The sequence below is a fragment of the Bactrocera dorsalis genome, chromosome 5 (genome assembly GCF_023373825.1).
Source record: "Bactrocera dorsalis isolate Fly_Bdor chromosome 5, ASM2337382v1, whole genome shotgun sequence".
Classification (NCBI taxonomy): domain Eukaryota; kingdom Metazoa; phylum Arthropoda; class Insecta; order Diptera; family Tephritidae; genus Bactrocera; species Bactrocera dorsalis.
The window spans coordinates 43564712-43583796 of NC_064307.1; the positions used below are offsets into that span (position 1 = coordinate 43564712).

Sequence of the window (19085 nt, forward strand, 5' to 3'; positions counted from 1 at the left end):
AGTGAGTACTGAAATATTTCTTGCTTGGTAAAAAAAATTGAACTTACCGTCGCCAGAGCCGTCGCCGGAGCCATTCTGATTGCCGTACTCCTCATCGTCCATGTCGTCGGGCATGTGACCGGAGCCCTCCTCGTCGTGACGCGCCATATCGCTTTGTATGTCCGAGTATGAACGTGGAGTGGATGGCACCTATGATTTTATATAAATTTGAAATTATAGTTAAATTTAACCACGGAAGCAAGGGCTAAGTTCGGGTATAGCCGAATAAATTATACTTTACATCCAACTACAGTATATCTAAGGGACCATCTTCAAGTAATTTTGTAACCGATATATAAGATATAAAGGTAGCAGGAAGCTACCTCATATTGGGTATATGGAGGCTAATGGAAGTATTGAATCCATTTAACCTGTGTGGACTTAAGGGCAAATCTTAGAAAAGACCCGTGAAAAGAGAATCGACACGCACAATCTCTTCGTCGAACGGATTTGATATTCATGCAAAATTAATCCGGCTGTGTAAACTGATGTTGAGAAATACTAAAAGCTCCGTTAGGATCGAGAAGGACCTCTCCGAGCCGTTTGATACGTTACGAGTTTTCGAGGAAAGCTTCTGCTGAAGATTTATGATCTTTTGCGCATTGCCCACGGCAAATATTGCACTCGATTGAACGATGAGCTGTATGAGTTATACGACGACATTGACGTAGTTCAGCAAATTAAAAGAGAGCGGCTGACCTCGTAAGTCATGTCGTCCGAATGCATGAAAACGCTCCAGCTTTGAAAGTATTCGACGCAGTACCCGCCGGAGGAAGCAGATGAAGAGGAAGACCTCCACTCCGTTGAAAGGACCAAGTGGAGAAGGACCTGGCTTCGCTTGGAATATCCAATTGGCGCCGCGTAGCGAAAAGAAGAAAAAAACTGGCGCGGTGTTAACTCGGCTATAACCGCGTATGCGGTGTCTATGCCAGTACTCCCGAGTTTTACCAATTTTTTCGACATTTAGCTACAGGCACTAAGTCCCACATGTTCGGTATCTGGGGTTTTGACAAGCTATGGGTGTAGCTAAATTTTTACCCAACTTATAGATTCCACGGTCGGATGGAAAGACGTACAGTCACGCGAAATTCTATTCGTTCCTAAAGATCAACTTTGTGCAACATGTTGCGAGAAAAAACACTTACCGCTGCACCAATATTTTTGCGCACTTTGATCAATTTGTCCACCAACTCGTTCAATTTCGTTGACTGCGAATTTACCTCCAACGGCACCTCGGGATTATAACGTTGCGTATCGACACCCTGTGCCATGACCAATTGCGTGTAGTCGCCAACACGATCGCCTGTCCAGCAGTTGTGATCATTTCGTTGTATGTCATCATCTTCGCACACACTGTAGAATGAAAGCGAAAAGTAGAAAAGGAAAAAAGTGAAAATGAAGTTTAAGGTTTTCAAAAATTTTCTATATTGTCATTTAAGGTTTGTAATAGTTTTCTGCAACAAATTATTATTATATTCCCATTTCTAATAGAATTATTATCGTCGTCGAAATTCCCAAAGAAGCACAAAATCCTAAAGCCCAAATGTTAACAACCTTTGTTCTTAGTGCCCGAGATACTATACACGAAGTGTTTCGGCCCAAACCGTTACCACCCGTGAAAGTGGTAAGTGTTGCTTTCTTTTTTTGGTTACAACCAACGGTGCTCTCTATATAATTATCATTCTCAATTGCAGCCCTGTCTGACCATGTCGAACAAGGAGATGTTCTGCAACTTCGTCTTCTTTAGCGCGGCTATTTTAGCACCCCTCTACTATACCGTTTTGCGTGACGCTCTGCGCAAGATTCGTAATGTAAATTATAAAATAGTTCGTGTGAGAAATTAACTTTCGCACCAATGTCAAAGAAATCCTTGATCCGTGAGAGTAAATGTAATGTTTGCAAAAATGTTCAGCAAATAATAAATAATTGCGCAAATAAATTTAATATGTAACTGTAAATTTAATAGAGACGGCGTTACTCACTTGTGGACGATGTTCGCGTAGAATTCTTTGGATTTATCGATTGTAGATTGGAAGCGTAGAATTTCCGTGTCTGGTGGTGAGGCCCATTTAATGGTGTGTGTAGTTTGGGGGCGTGGCTCGCTGTCTTTAGTGAGGGAGGGTAATAGTTTAGGTGTGCCACATGTTTTCTTAACCTGAAATAAAAAAAAAACAATTGAAGATTTAATTAAGTGTGAAGCAACTAATATCGTAAGCTTCATATTAAAATATCAATATGTATCATCTATATATATAATATTTATATACATACTATATATTATAGTAATTTAGATTTCATCGATACTATATCGATACCTTTAGACCCATTTGCATTATTACTTTTCTTAAGACAATTCATTTTAACTATCGACCCGTTCGAAATTACTATAATATTCGGTCGTTCTCTAAAGCGGCCCACTCACGACAAATTTGTTTGACAAATCTGTTTGAAGACGGTTGAGCACTCACGACAAACCGATTTGACAAACTTTATTTCCATTGTGTGCTTCGCGGAGTTAACATGTCTGATTATAACGCGGATGATGTAATTGCGCTACTATGTAGTAATACACCAGTGCATGAAGCGATAAAAGCCAAATGCAAAAAATAATGAAGAAAGAATGGATGAAAGAGTGGTTATGTGAGAGATATAACCACTCACATGTAAAACTATTAAATTCAATGGAGCTGAATTTTTCCACGACTTATCTTTTTGGCATTTATTCTTATAATTTTCACTTTTGCATTGCCATAAGGCCGGTTCATTTTTAAATAATTCAATAAACTCTTCCAAAAAATGTTTGCTCACGCTTGCCATTTTTTTATCCGCTGATGTTTACTCTGCAAAAATTTCAAGCAACTGACCAAATGTTTGCAAACCACGCCACTCACGACAAACGAATCCACAAATCGGTTGTTAGTTTTTGAAATTTGTCGCAAACCTTCAATCCGTTTGACAACATGCCCACTCACGACAAAAACCACCTCAAACTCAAACAGATTTGTCAAACAAATTTGTCGTGAGTGGGCCGCTTAAGTAATTTCGTTCGATGACAACAGCTGATCTTATTGAACTTTTTCACAGCCAGCTTCATACTTAACCGCTTTATTTTTTAGGAGTTCACGCATGTGAGGAAAGTGTACTGAGCGCCATTCACTTGGGAGAGGCCAGAAAGGTTTCTTTTACATATGGCTCAAACAGCTCACGACTTCCGGCCTTAGACAAAGTATCAGGGTACCCAAAAAACATCCGTTTAAAGGTAAGCTAAAGTGAAAGGGCCACGCACAGGGTTATGCGCTGGGTTTGGTTCTCGCTACGTAAAAAAACGCACCCAATGAAAAGATCGAAACAGCCTCGGATGAAAGACTTAACAACTTTACCGTTATACATATATTTGAACTAAATATGATAAGACTTGTTTGTAAAAAAATTTTCTTGAATTTTTTGGAATATTTTTAGTTTGGTGCCCTATCGAAGATGGAAGATAGAAACAGCATTTTCGGCATATTTCACTATCAAAAGGGTAAATATGTGTACGGAGAAGATGTCTTGACCGCAAGCCAATGCCAAAATTGGTTTGTCGATGGGGTAAAATAAAGGCGTGGATCGATGCAAATCGTCTACAAAACGAGATATTGTTGAAAGATTAAATTTGTCCAACACGATCGTTCATAAGCAAATGAAGAGCCTAAGATTAATTTCGAAAATTGACATATGGGTTCCGCGTGTTATAGAATGAAATTTGTTACGTCGCATAAAGGACCGTGATTTGCTTATCAAACATCAAACACCAATCCATTTTTGAAGCGTAATGTTACTGCCGACGAAAAGTGGGTTGTTTACACGAATATAAAACAAGATATTGGGGTCTAAACAAGATGAACCAGCTGAGAAGCCATCGAAGGCCGATAGTTACCAAAAAAGTTTATTTTGTCCGTTTGGTGGCGTTTCAAAGATATCATTTATTTCAGCATTTGCCCGACGATACTACGATTAATTCTTAAGTGTATTGTGATCAGCTGGACAAATTGAGTGAAGCACTCAAATGGAAGAGGCCAGATTGATCAATAGAAAAGGTACCCGTCAAATTAAAGCGAGACCTCATATAAGTTTGATGACTCGCTAAAAGCTTTTGCAATTTGAATTGGATGTGTTACCACACCAACCTTATCACCCAGACTTGGCGCCTACGATCTATTACTTGTTCCAGTCTTTGCAAAATTTTTTGGATGCACATGTTTTTTTCCTGCAAAGAATTTTATGAGCGTGGAATCATTTTCTTGCCCGAAAGGCAAAGGTATTGGATTAAAATGAGAATATGTATATAATTTCAAAAAATATTGTCCAAGTCTGTATATACGAGGGAAACCAAGGAAATAATGGAGCATCTCTTGTGCACTTGTCCCGCATTGGCAAGATTACGCTGTAAGTATCTGGGGTGCACTGAAGAAGTGAGGTCGCACAGTCTATTAAAATTCGCAGCAAGCTAGGCATTCTAAAGGATGACTATTGCTCTTGGACCTAGCGACTGAACTCCATCTGGTTTCGCAAAGGACCAAAACTGGTCTATGCGTGGCTTATTTGCCTCCCAGATTAACCTAATCTAACCTAACCTACTTGTATATACTAATCTGATCTGATCTTAGATATCGATCTGAAATTTGCACACGTCCTTTTCTTCCCAAGATGCTACTCATTTGTTGGGTTCGCTGATATAGAACATCTAAGGATTTAGCCGCCATAAAAGCTGATGGATCGAAACCAAGTCCTTGTACGGAATTCTTTTTTTCTTTTCTTTGTATGGAATTCTTTATCTTCATGAAATTTACCATAGATTATTATCTAAGACAACGCTACAAGTTTCGAATATTCAGATCGAACCACTCTATAGCATATGGCTGCTATACAAACTAACACTTCAGATTCAAGTTCTGGTTTGGAACTTGTTAACTTGTTTTCGTAATGTTGATACAAATATGGTATCCAAAAGTTGGAAGAACTACATATATTCAAATATATTTGGCGTGTGGGTGGTTAATGGACTTTGCTGCAATTTTCTTAGATCAGAAATACTCTCGAAGTATTATTTCAGTTGATTGGTTCAGGTAACGCGTAATTAAGGTGTTTCACGAGTAAATTTTCATTCTTATCTCTTTGAGAGATTTAACTATGTGAACACACACAAATTCAAGTTGTAATAACCCTCTTTGTCAGCTAATGCCTACAACAAAAAGTTGAAGGCTCAAACACAAGCAATTCAACACTATTGGTCTCATATGTTTTAACACCTAAAAATTGCAAGCGAATCTTCAAATATACATATGTATATGCCATATATTCGGTTGCTGGCAATTTCTATGCACATAAACATCTACAAGTTAATAAACATATATACAAGTTTACAAAGAGCCTTTACTCTAAGTACCTATGTACCCATAAAAGTTCGAGTAAGAGCAAAGTGATAAACGAAGGAGCCACACTTCTCGTACATACTCTCATAGCATACGAGCGTGGCACGTTTTCGTCTAAAGAAAATTTACAGCTGAAAGCATTTGTATGCAACACACAGGCAATTAAAATCGAATAAATACTCGTATGAGTGCAGTAGTAGGCGCCTCTAAGGTTTTAGGACTAAGCGTTTTCATCAAGTTCTTCATTGTTTTACGAAGGTAGTTTTCCTACAGTTTATTAACTACCATAAGCACAGCTACATTTATTTCTACTCGTATTCATGCGTGTATATTTGTATGTGGTCATGTAGGAATGTGTGTGAGAAATCCGACTCATTTGGTCAGACTTAATTCCTATGCTTCCAATTCTATGCGCACGTGTGCTTATACAAAGTATGTTTGTAAGTTCCCAACAACAATTTAAAGTAAGGCAGTAAGCTGCCTGTGAACTTGCAGTCATTAGGTACACAGCTTGTTGAGTTTCCACGAAGGCTCGTTCGAGTTGCAGTGATTGCAGTTGTTCGGTGTGTAATTTACGAAAATGTAAACGTAGATCAGGTAATGGTGCTGTGCAGTGCATATTAATTAACTCACAGCTACTCATAGTTTTGATTACGATATATGAACGTGCTTACAAACATATGTGTAATACGAAAACAATTGGAGATTTGAATGAATGCACACCTAGGTATATATGTATGTACATATGTACAAGTACATCGTCCTGTTAGTTTACTTTGAATTATATGCTTCTAAGCCTGTGTACATATATGTATGTATGTATACATTCCAAACAAGTGTTGGTGAATATGAACCTAAATATGTGAATGAGGGAAAAGTTAATTAAGTGAGCAGAATGCATTGTGAGCGCAGCAATTTGTGAATGGTCTGTAAATATTAATACATTTATATTTATACCCTCTACAAATATGACATAAGTATTTCAACAATTATAACTGCAAAGAAGGAGACAAGTTAAGTTCGAAGCTATAATAACCTGCACAGGTGGATTTTTCTATAGAATAATATGGTCTAAAGATCTTTTCATCTTCATTTGATCTTCATTTTGATCGATCAATTTGTATTCAGCAATATTTAGTTTGTCAAAATTCCCACCAGACACTTAAGCCAACGATTTTTCCAGTCCTCGAAACACTTTGTATACGCATTTTTTGGGATGGTCTTCAGTTTCTTCAGCGAATTTTTTTTTATCTCTTCGATCGACTGAAAACGGGTCCATTCCAATTATTGTTGACTTGTTTGCATGTCAATCTCATAAACCCATATCTCATTGGCAGTTATAATGCTTTATGTGGGATCGGAACTTGCACGATCAATGAAACTTCGGCTTTATCGGGACGAGTCGAGTAAAAACGCGTTTCATACCCAAAATATCTACCAAAATCATTCGAACGGACTTGCATGAGATATCGAGCTCTCCCGCCATCTCTCTAATACTTGCCTGACGATTTTGAATCCTTAACTTGTTTTATATTTTTATCAGTTGAAAAGGTCGAAGGTCGTCCAGAATAAGGCATGTATGTATTTAAAATTTGTACCACTTGTAGGCTTGTGTTTTTTGATACTGAACTGAACTGAATCATCGTAAGCCTTTTCCAACATCCGCAACGGTTTCGCATATGAAATTTGGTTAGAAAGACAAATTCTTTGTTCGATATTTTTATCCATTCTAAAAATCACAAGGCACTACTGATGTGTACCGAATTAAGAAGCTGCTGGTTGACAGAATGCGCTCGTGTTTGGCAAATTACTTAAGGACAGCCCTACCAACCTAGGAAAATATCTTATTTGAAAATATATTTTACTTGAGGAATTTAATTGAAATTTCCGGGTGCGTTTTTGTGACAATGTATAAATGATCAATGGGACGAGCTGAGTCGATTTCGTTATGCTCATTATTTCACGCGGTATTATCGTCCAAGACATCGCGTATAAGGTTCTCTCGAGCGTATTGTGGATTGGAACTTTCAGCGTGGCTAGAGACCTGGAAAATCAACAACCGACTAGATATTAACTATGCGCCAAATCTTGGAAAAGATCCGTGAAAGGAGAATCGACAGTCACCACCTCTTCGTCAATTTCAAAGCTGCCTTTGATAGCACGAAAAGAAGCTGCCTTTATGGCGCGATGTCTGAAGCTGAAGCTGACGTTGAGCAACACCAGAAGCTTCGTCAGGGTCGGGAAACCAAACGAGGTTTCAGACAAGGCGGCTCTCTTTCGTGTGATTGCTTCAGCTCTCTTCTGGAGAAAATAATTCGAGCTGCAGAACTAAATCGAGAAGGTACAATCTTCTATAAGAGTGTACAGCTGCTGGCGTATGCTCATGAAATTGATATCATTGGCCTTAACAATTGCGCTGTTAGTTCTGTTTTCTCCAGAATGAATAGGGAAGCGAAGCAAATCGGTCTGGCAGTGAACGAGAGCAAGACGAAATATTTCCGGTCATCAACAAACAGTCCTCGCCACCCACCCACGTCATTGTTGACAGTCATAACTTTGAAGTTGTAGATAATTTCGTCTATCTTGGAACCAGCATCAACACCAGCAACAACGTTAGGATTAAGTAGGCAATTGAGAAGTAAAGTCCTCTCTCGACGAACAAAAACGAGGCTCTATAAGTCACTCATTATTCCCGTCCTGCTATGTGATGCAGAGGCATGGACGATGACAAGATTTTTGTCCAAGTCTTCATTTGTCTTTGATCAAATCGGTCAGATTTGAACAATATAGTATATAGCTGCCATTGCCAATCTCACCGATGAATCAAAATCAAGATACAGATTTTTTATACTCTTTTATGCTATAAAAAATTTACCTGTGAAGGGTATTATAGTTTCGGTGAGGCCGAGTCTTGTTCTGTTTTGAAAAATTGAAAGAACCATCCTACAATACATACTATATATATTTATACATACAAATTTTATATAATATGGATCTATATATAGATTTAGTTGTTAAATATCAGCATTTATTTGCACTTTTATTAATTTCATTTGCTGTGCTTGACAAACAGACACTTCAGAAATTATTATCCATCAACATTATTTTATTAAGAGCAATAATAATTGCAATTACATATTGCGATATCACGACAATAGATAGCGCATGAATGAATGCAATTACATGAACCACTCACTCAAAAGCACTTAAGTTTATTATTAAGCACACCTTCCGGTATTACAAACGAGAACTCGCTGGAAATTATAAGTTTAACTCAAACTTGACATTCAGACAAAGACAAAACTCGATGGAAAATAAAATCAACAACAACAATAATAACCACAATTCATTTAACTCAACACAAAAGTGCACTTATGTAAATGCTTAATGCTTATAAGCACAGGAAACACGTTGCCTCATTGCTCATGCAGCAACTTGCGCTTAAATTGAATGCATTTTACGTGCAACGTGCCACAAGCTTAAACGCTCTTCACAATAACTATGTATAGGGGACGTCTGCAACGCTCGTCAAGTTGGTCATCATAGAATGAACTATGTGCTCGTGTATTTTCATATCCACTTATATAAGTAATCAACGAAAGGTATAAAAATCTACATGCATGATTTATTTGTAAGCTTTGAAGGTGAAAAAGCTGAATGTTTATTTTAAATTTCCCTTGGATTTATTAGATATTTAAAAATAAAATATAGTTAGTAGGTTTAGACTTGAAGGTCGCAGTTAAAGGCTATATGAGAGTGACTGATGAACGGATTCCTAAGTGGAAGCCCTGTTGTTATACAAAGAACCGGGTATATTTAGTTTGCTATAAAGTTTGTCTTATCAAGAAACCATGTGCAAATGACTAGTGTAACGAGCTGAGTTCATTTAACCATATCCATCTATTCATCCGTTTCTATTTAGAGAAAATAAACCTTCAGCTTTCGAAGTATTGAACTAAATTTATGCAAAGGACTAACACTCTAAACATCTATGTCTATTCGAAAATGGATGCTGGAGTTGGTGTGGGAAAATACTGTCCGGAGTTAGGCATAAGGCAACATTTTAGGTTGTCGGACCACTGCAGTATATTTCAGGCTGAGGTCTTTGCTATTGCGAAAGCAGCGGAGCTGGCCTCTAATGCATCTGTAGGCAATTCCAGATAGCCAAGCAGCAATCAGAGTAGTAACCTCGTATTGCATATCGGCCAGAAGTGTCTTGGAAAGCAGGGTAGCAGTGGAAATTGTTGCCAGAAGTAAGCAACTTAACTTCAACTGACAGGCCACAAAAGCATCGAGGGCAATGAAATAATGAACGATCTCGGCAAAAGCATGGTAAAGAAAATCAAAATCCCGATGGAACGGTAGTTTGTAAGTACGCAGCATTCCTATTGGCATTCGATAGAAGAGACTGTGAGAGCATGGTGGAAATACTAACTGGTCACTGTCTGGTGGCGGCACATGCCCGCAAGATGGGGCTGATAGATCTGCAGGGCAGCAGGGAAACAATGGAGCATCTCTTGTGCATTTGCAAGACTACGCTGTAAGCATCTGGAGTCCCCACAGTATGAAGAGGTATCGACAGTGAGGCCGCAGAATCTGCTAAAATTCTATTTACACAGTAGTAGATAGTGTCTACTTTCCCTCTTTGAAACTTTTTACAGGAAATCAGTGCCATAATTTTATGAAATACCAATGAATCAATGAAAAATTTCGTAGAAGAATGAGAAAATAGTAACAAAATTACTATAAAAGCGTTTTAATGCATTCCATACTTAGGTCTTAGGTCTATTAATAGGGGTGACGGGATTTTTTTGTGGTGGCCATGTTTGTTTATTTATGTAAAATTTTGTCAGGTTTGCCATTTCATTATGTCACGTTTTACTTTGGTACAAAATTTTCCGGTGTCTACTGTTTTTTCATCGAAAATTTATTTTCTTATATGAGGCCCCTTTCTGGCTCATGACTTGGTCAACAAACACAATTGTCGCTATTAGGGTAAGTCAAATAACCGAGTGGTTCAGGAAATGCCAATGGCAGCATCATTCGGCCGCATTTTTTTCCAAAATAAGACAGGTTGCCTTATGCAGAATTTTTTCCCCGGACATGGATGAAATCGAGCTGAGTGAACCATATAATTAAAATGGCTTTCCATAAAATTTAAAATGTTGGTTCTAGTGAATTAATAATATTTCGTTTTATATTACAAAAACACATTCCACTGGACAACAACATTCAAACCATGAGTATACTCAAATTACAGTTTTTTCCTAGAATTTATTAGTATAATCCAAATTGGTCACGTTTAGAGACCTTACTGTCACTCATGATAATGTCAGCATTTCATGGTCAGCGCACCCAGTGGGTGTCACTTTATCAAAAATACTTCGTTGTAGAGAAGACATGCACTTGTAGTCTGGTGCAATTATTATCAATTACAACCAACAATGAAATGAGTAACGGAATGCAGTTTTGAGTTGACTTTGTCATCGCTGTTCACAAAGCTCATCTTCTTCCTCGCTACTTACATATGCACTATATACATATATGTACCTATGTACGTGAAACAATTTGATTGGCATTAAAACGTTGTGGCACCGTGTGGCACCAAACTGGAGGATTGGCAAAAATTTACGCCATGCGATGCATAATAGTTTTCACTTGCACAACACGGGCGCCGTGACTACGCCCGAACGAATGAATGACGAAAGGTCAAATTAATGTGCATTAATCAATCATTGTCGAGGCACTTTCATAATTTATCAAAGTGGCAATAAATTGGCAAACAGCAGGTACCACTTGTTGTTGTTTTTTTGTCGTTTAGAATGGTTTGTTTCATACGAGCATGCAAATATTTGAATTCCTGTACTAAAAATTCTCCCCCCTACCAAGCACTCGCGTAATTAGCTTCTTTCTTTCTTTGTTTGACGAAAACGATTAGTGGAATTTGTTTATATAATTACTCAGAGGAATCAACAGCATAAGCGATAAAACAATTAACTACAGTCCGGATATTTTTTCTTTTCATTGGAAGTTTTTTTTACGTAGCAGATTCCAAACCAAGCGCACAACCTTGAGAACGGGTTGTTTCGCCTTCTCACTTTAGCTCGCCTTCAAGGATTTTTTTTGGCTATCCACAGGATACTTGGTCTAAGAAGTCGTGAGCTGCTTCAGCTATATTTAAAATTATTGTGTTTGGCCTCTCCCAAGTGAATGGCGCTCAGAGAACTTTCCTTACTTGCGTGATCTTCTACACATGGTTCCATATCTCCTGTCAACAAATAAAACAGTCGTCGCACTGGCGACTGGGCTCCCACATCACTGTTGACAGTCATAACTTCGAAATCGTAGATCATTTCGTCTGTCATGGAACCAGCATCAACACCAACAACAATGTCAGCCTCGAAATCCAACGCAGAATCACTCTTGTCAATAGGTGCTACTTCGGACTAAGTAGGCAATTGAGAAGTAAAGTCCTCTCTCGACGAACAAAGACTTAACTCTACAAGTCACTAATTATTTCCGTCCTGCTATATGGTGCAGAGGCAGGGACGATGACAACATCTGATAAGTCGATATCACGAATTTTCGAGAGAAAGTTCTGCGGAGTTTTTATGGTCTTTTGCTCATTGGCAACATAATAATATCGCATTCGATATAACGATGAGCTGTATGAGATATACGACGACATTGACATAGTTCAGCAAATTAGGAGACAGCGGCTGCACTGGCTAGGTCATATCGTCCGAATGGATGAAAACACTCCAGCTCTGAAAGTATTCGATGCCGTACCTGCCGGGGTAAACAGAGAACGAGAGAACGAACAAATTATATCAGTTGTTCCAACAAACAGCACATACGGCCTCCACGTCTTCTGACTTATATGAAAGCATTATTAAGGGTACATTCAAAATTTTTCAAATTGTAAAAAACTTATTAGATGAGGTGGTCTAAGGATGAACTCAAAGAGCTGGGCAATATTATGTAGATAATATACTCGTATGTGTATAAGTATTGGATGTCTAAGGCTCAAATTTAGAGAATTAAGCATGTAATCCTTACTACAACGATCTCTGGATATATCTGCATCATTTTAAGTTATCGTCTCTACCAACTCAAAAATTAGATATTGGCAGTTATGAACTGTTTCATATAATTTAAAATAAATAAATATTTATGTATATTAAAAAGGAAACATCGAAGAAATCATTTTCGCGATCGATATCAATATTAAATGTGAATACACAATTGAACATTGGTGTCTAAGTATTTTTTACCCACACATCTATGAAACCTCAAAGGTAAGCGCTAACTACTTGAAGTTTCACAAAAACAACGCCATATAATGGATTTAATTAATTGAATCGATCGATCTCATTTAAATTTACAAGCAATCGAAAACGAGAAACTTAATTATGTCACCTGTGTGCGACTCCTTTCTTATTTCGCTTTGTCGCTTAGTGCTTTTCGCTTCTTAGTTGAAAAAACGAAAAATCAACAATCGAATGGAGATAAAAACTGGAACATTTGCTCCACTATATTGTTTGAAATTACGGCCAAGTAAAGTGGAAGCCTAAAGAGGTACATACGATACACGAGGCCGACTACTTTTTCCCACATTCCTCCATATGTGGTTATTGTTGTAGGAACCCACATTGGCGTATAAAAATATTGGCAAAGCTGGAGATATTTAATTAAAGCAGCAATGGGAGAAGAAGGCACACAATATAACATAGGGGCACATTTTATAGGGTAAGAAAACATACAGTACAGGAGTTGATGAGTTAAAGTTCGGGTTAGGGTGGCACAGATTTTTCGGCAGTAGCTTTTAATATTGTAAGTGGTTGTAAAACTTGAAAAATACTTGAGCAAATTAATATTAGTGACTCACACTTATTATCGATGACAAATAAACATTCTAAACAAAATTTTTAAAACTGAGTGACTAAGTAATCTACAGTTTTATCTTTTCGGCATTGAACGTGGGAACATGGAATTGTAGAAATTAAAATGTTGCAATTAATTTTTCGAGAAGTTGTAAGCTGAAGAAAGTATGAGAGTTGAGAAAATATCACATTGTACAGTTTTTCTTCGATAAAGGCGGAATCGCAAGTCCGACGGCTGTAAATTGCATTTATGGTACCCATAATGTAAGAGCCAATCACGCTCAATTTTGATGTCCAAATTTCTGTTCCTATGATCCAATGGTGGTGCCAATGATTCACCCCAAACGGGTGAGCTAATTGTTGCAAATATTGATAAAATGATGGAACTCGTCGGATCTGATCGTCATAAAATCGTAATTTCGATTTCCCAGAAGTTAAACATTGCTCAAAAATATCTTTTGGAATCATTTACGCAAAGCAAGAAACAAAAAGAAGCTCGATGTCTGGGTGCCACTCGTAGTAATGTAAAAGAAACCTCGTGGACCGAATGTTCATCTGCGATTCGCTGGTGAATCACAATAAAACCAATCCATTTCTGAAGCGAAATAATACTGGTGATAAAAGTGGGTCACTTACGGCAAAGTTCAGGGAAGAGGTTTGTACTCGAATCACGTCACATTCTTTGACGGAGCCAAATAGTGGCCAAGCCAGGTTTGACGCTCAGAAAGATTTTGCCATGTATTTGGTGGGATTGGAAGGGAATCTACTATGTGCTGTTGTTGTTGTTGTAGCCGCAGAATTCTGCCGAGTTGATAGTCCTTGACCGGACAAAAAATTCGGGACCGTTCCGGTTATGTACGCTTACTATGTGCTACGGTCAAACTGTTGATTTGGATCTCTACTGTCAACAGCTGGATCGTGTGAAGTAAGCACACGTCTATAAGTGGCCAGCTATGAACAGTAGTAAAGAAATTATGTTGCATTAGGACAACACCAGGCCAATCACAGATACATAGTGACTCCCTGGCAGCTCCGAGAGCTTGGCTGGGAGGTGGTACAAATGGGACCTAAATCGGATTATTCTAACTATGCTGAATAAAACGTTCAAAATTAATACAAAAATAATGTATTTCTTCTTGTTGGATCTGCTATTAGGTTTGAGATTTGGGTGAAATGTTTATATTAAATTTTTTCATTTAATTCTTACTCACTTTCATTTCTAGGTTAGGTCCATTTTCCATAGCACGCATTATTGTTTCCGATAACTTAATATCCAGTTGTTTAATTGTTGTTACAATGCCACTATCAGATCGTATATGAGTTGTCACTAAATTCTGGATCGCATCCACAACATTGGACCAAGGGCCTTCCAAAACGCCGGCGTATTGAGCCGAACAACCACTGTAAAAAGCAAAACATGATATTAATATTGATATATTATTTCTGTTGCCTTATAGCTGATTGGAAAGAAAAACCTTACATTTTTGGTTTTGTGTGATTTTATGTTAACAGGTTCTATTTGTTGGTTTGATTGGAGAGTTTGACACGATTTAAAGTAAGAACCTATTGTGAGTTATATTTTCGGCTTAAGCGTGCTTTTAAGAATTCATCTCGGCAAAAAGACAGATTATATTACAATAATGTAAGTTTCCAATGCAGGATGAAGTGTGTAAAAGTTCACGGAAGTGAGGAAAGTGTTCTGAGTGTCATTCACTTAAGAGTGACCAGAAAAGATTATTTTACATATAACACAAGCAGTTCACGACTTTTAGGTAGCCAAAAAACATCCGCTTGAAAATGAGCTAAAATGAGAAGTGAACCCTCCATCCCCAGGATTGTGCGCTGGGTTTGGGACCCGCCACGTAAAAACACTAACAATGAAAAGTATCAAATGAGTAGATTGGTTGTTTGACGACGCATCTGGGCTTTAGGAAGCCCATTGTGAAACTACTGGGATTTAAGTCTTCTCACTCTCATCATCCCGTGCTTCTAATGAAGCTCCTCAGTATGAAAAGATTTTATGTGCAACCTCCGAAACGTCGCTAAGAAACCCTCAACCGATGGCTGCGATTATTTTCCTATATAGAGCCTTGTACTCACATATAAGATGTTTTATAGTCCCCTCCTTTTCTATCTACTGACAACTTCAAAAATAGTCGTTATATGACAGTCCTAGTGTAATTCTCAAACCAAATCTTAATATCCTCAGTCTTAGGCAAAAAACTAGATTGGCAACCTTCGTAATAGTTACGCACTGCCGTCAGTATACTTACTGCAATACATTCATGCAATAACTGTAGCACGGCTTCACTTGTGTCTTCTGCAAACCATTACAACTAGGACAGTGCCTCATTTTGAGCAAATGCTTTTGACAGTTGTCGCTCAGATACAACGAATACAATTGATCAGCTTCGCTGAGCACCTCAGCGCTCTGTTGCAATGAATTTAAGAACATTGTCGCTGTTTGTACACTCTGCAACAAATTGCGTTTGATCTCCTGTGGTATGCTGCCAAACGGCTGCAGATCATCGAATGTGTGCTTCAAGCAATTGATATAATCCTCATGTAATTCGCCGTAATTATCCTTGCTCAAGTGCACTGCCTGATGATAGGCGACCGGAAAGAGATTCACAAAGAATTTCTGTATGGCTTCTTCCAGACTGTTCAGATTGCTGACGCTACCGCTGTTGACGTTGTTGCTGTTCGAATTCCTCAAATGGCTGTAAATAGGCAAACAAGACAAGCGAAGGTTAGTCATTAGATTGGAATTTAAAAAAAGAGAGAATGAGTGAGAGGGTAAGAGATAGATGTTAATGTGGCAAGGCTTACTTCATGATTTCGGAATAGAGTTGATGGATCAATTCGCTCGATTGTGGCACCATGCGTCGGTACACTTGTGAAAAGACCGCAAGTGTCTTATTCTCTGATTGCTCTGCCAGGTCTAGGACATGTTCTGGAAAGAGAAAAAAAGTATATTTGATTAAATTGTATTATGTGGATAATATTAAGTGATATAAGAAATTAAATTATCAATTATGCTTCGGTATTAATTTTTTTGGATGTTAATAAAAGGTGTAACCCTATAATGAGGAAAGGGGATCGCCTCCAGACAAGTTCGTAAGACAGGCGGCAAAAAATATGCTTAATTTTATGGATACAGTCAATCAGGCGCAATTTTGGTTTCATTGATTCCGTTCCTGTAATTTTGATGTCAAAGATACGCAAGGATTTGTATGGTCAGTCGTCTAAAACATCGATAAGATAACCGAAATCTTGTAGTCTTAGCATCATGTAAGCACTATTTATATTGTCCCAGAGCAAAAAAATGTCGTTTGGTGCCATAAAGATGGATACAAAAAGATGCAGGTATGGGTGCCAAGGCCAAAAATTTAATGGACCGAATGTCCATCTGCGAATCGCTGTTGAATCGCCACAAAAACGATCCATTACAGAAGACGAAAAGTGGCTGAGTTGGACAATGTCAAGCAAAATTGTCGTGGTCGAATTGCGTATAATCAGCGCAAGCGGTGGTCAAGTCAGGATTGACGATCAGAAAAGTTTTGATATGTTTTTGGTGAAAATGGAGGGATATGTGATTTTAAATTGCTCTATTACGGCCAAACTCTGAAATCGGACCTGAACTCTCATGAATTGGACCGTCTGAGCAAAGCTATCCCCTACAAGCGACCAGCTTTGGCCATCATAAGTAAAATTGTGCTCTATCAAGACGACCTCAGGCCACACACGTCGATAGTAACTTCCCAAAAGCTCCGGGAGTTTGACTGGCAGGTTCTTATGCATCTACCTTTTAGTCGGAATCCGGCATCAAGAAATCTATTTGTTTCTGTTATTGGCTAAGTATTTTTCAGGTGAAAAATTATCCATCAGAGAAGTTTGATGGAATCGACCGACTCAGTTTTTTGCTAGTAGGAGCGAGGGTTTCCAAGAGAATGCCTTCCAAATGGCAACAAGTTGCCTAATAAAATGGTGACTACTTGACATAAGTCAGATCATTATAGTTATGTTAGATTAGCTAATAGTTTTAAATAATGATTCTTTTACTGGATCTTATATTTAAAGTTCGTTAGATGAATTTAGTTTTACTAAAATATGGAAGTATAACTTGGATGGTATGGTTATGTAATAGTATTAATGTTCTATTCTAATACAATGTAAGATCGGAGACTTAAAAGTTATACTGAGGTAAAAAATGGATGCAAGAAAGGTTTAGGAGCTAGATAACTGTAAAAAAAAACCCTCGATTTGCATTATAGAGTAAAAGTGTCACTGATTGTTTGGTAATGCGCAACGAAATTTTAGTGTTGGGACGAAACAGAAATGAGTCATATACATATGTATAGTATATGTATGTACATACATACAAGTATATTTTTCGCATGAAACTTTTTACTAAAAAAAGAAGCGGCTACTTTTTGGTGAAATTGCCAGCGCAAATTGAGAACTGCTAAAAATAAATACATAATTTTATATATAAGTCTGAAAAATGTATATTTCTTTGAAGGTATCTGTTTAAAATACGGAAATACTTTTTTCAAAGGCGCACTGAGTTGTCAAGCTACAAATGTGTCAGTCTGTATGAGATCATCGGGCAAAATGCCTGACAAAGGCTTGCCAGTCCATTGGTAATTGTTAATTGGCGATCAAAGTCGCGCGTTGGCATTTTACTGTCAGCTTGTTTCTCAAGAAATTGTGAGCAGAAAATCCTTTTCAATGCTAATTAAGTAAAGGGTGATTTTTTAAGAGCTTGATAACTTTTTTTAAAAAAAAAACGCATAAAATTTGCAAAATCTCATCGGTTCTTTATTTGAAACGTTAGATTGGTTCATGACATTTACTTTTTGAAGATAATTTCATTTAAATGTTGACCGCGGCTGCGTCTTAGGTGGTCCATTCGGAAAGTCCAATTTTGGGCAACTTTTTCGAGCATTTCGGCCGGAATAGCCCGAATTTCTTCGGAAATGTTGTCTTCCAAAGCTGGAATAGTTGCTGGCTTATTTCTGTAGACTTTAGACTTGACGTAGCCCCACAAAAAATAGTCTAAAGGCGTTAAATCGCATGATCTTGGTGGCCAACTTACGGGTCCATTTCTTGAGATGAATTGTTGTCCGAAGTTTTCCCTCAAAATGGCCATAGAATCGCGAGCTGTGTGGCATGTAGCGCCATCTTGTTGAAACCACATGTCAACCAAGTTCAGTTCTTCCATTTTTGGCAACAAAAAGTTTGTTAGCATCGAACGATAGCGATCGCCATTCACCGTAACGTTGCGTCCAACAGCATCTTTGAAAAAATACGGTCCAATGATTCCACCAGCGTACAAACCACACCAAACAGTGCATTTTTCGGGATGCATGGGCAGTTCTTGAACGGCTTCTGGTTGCTCTTCACCCCAAATGCGGCAATTTTGCTTATTTACGTAGCCATTCAACCAGAAATGAGCCTCATCGCTGAACAAAATTTGTCCGAAAAAAAAAAAAAAACCGAACACTGATTTTGGTAATAAAATTCAATGATTTGCAAGCGTTGCTCGTTAGTAAGTCTATTCATGATGAAATGTCAAAGCATACTGAGCATCTTTCTCTTTGACACCATGTCTGAAATCCCACGTGATCTGTCAAATACTAATGCATGAAAATCCTAACCTCAAAAAAATCACCCGTTATAAAATACACACATCTTCAGTAAAAAATACCATAAAATGTACGAAATTTGAAATTTAGCGTTTCAGATCAAT

At 37.9% G+C, this 19085-nt stretch overlaps 1 protein-coding gene and 1 long non-coding RNA gene across 3 annotated transcripts in view; one reads left to right on the forward strand and one right to left on the reverse strand.

The window, feature by feature from the left end:
• Positions 1 to 19085, reverse strand: part of LOC105229099 (division abnormally delayed protein) — a 239096-nt gene that overhangs the window by 1317 nt on the left and 218694 nt on the right. For both annotated transcript variants that reach the window (XM_049458722.1, XM_049458723.1), the window contains exons 4-9: positions 16163 to 16286; positions 15607 to 16053; positions 14545 to 14734; positions 2022 to 2194; positions 1185 to 1392; positions 48 to 189 (exon numbers count right to left, since the gene is read on the reverse strand). In XM_049458722.1, coding sequence (XP_049314679.1) covers positions 48 to 189; positions 1185 to 1392; positions 2022 to 2194; positions 14545 to 14734; positions 15607 to 16053; positions 16163 to 16286 — 1284 coding nt within the window. The remainder of the gene's footprint in view (positions 1 to 47; positions 190 to 1184; positions 1393 to 2021; positions 2195 to 14544; positions 14735 to 15606; positions 16054 to 16162; positions 16287 to 19085) is intronic.
• Positions 1523 to 2002, forward strand: LOC125778941 (uncharacterized). Its single transcript, XR_007423042.1, has 2 exons — positions 1523 to 1663; positions 1734 to 2002. It is a non-coding gene; the product is annotated as an uncharacterized LOC125778941 (long non-coding RNA).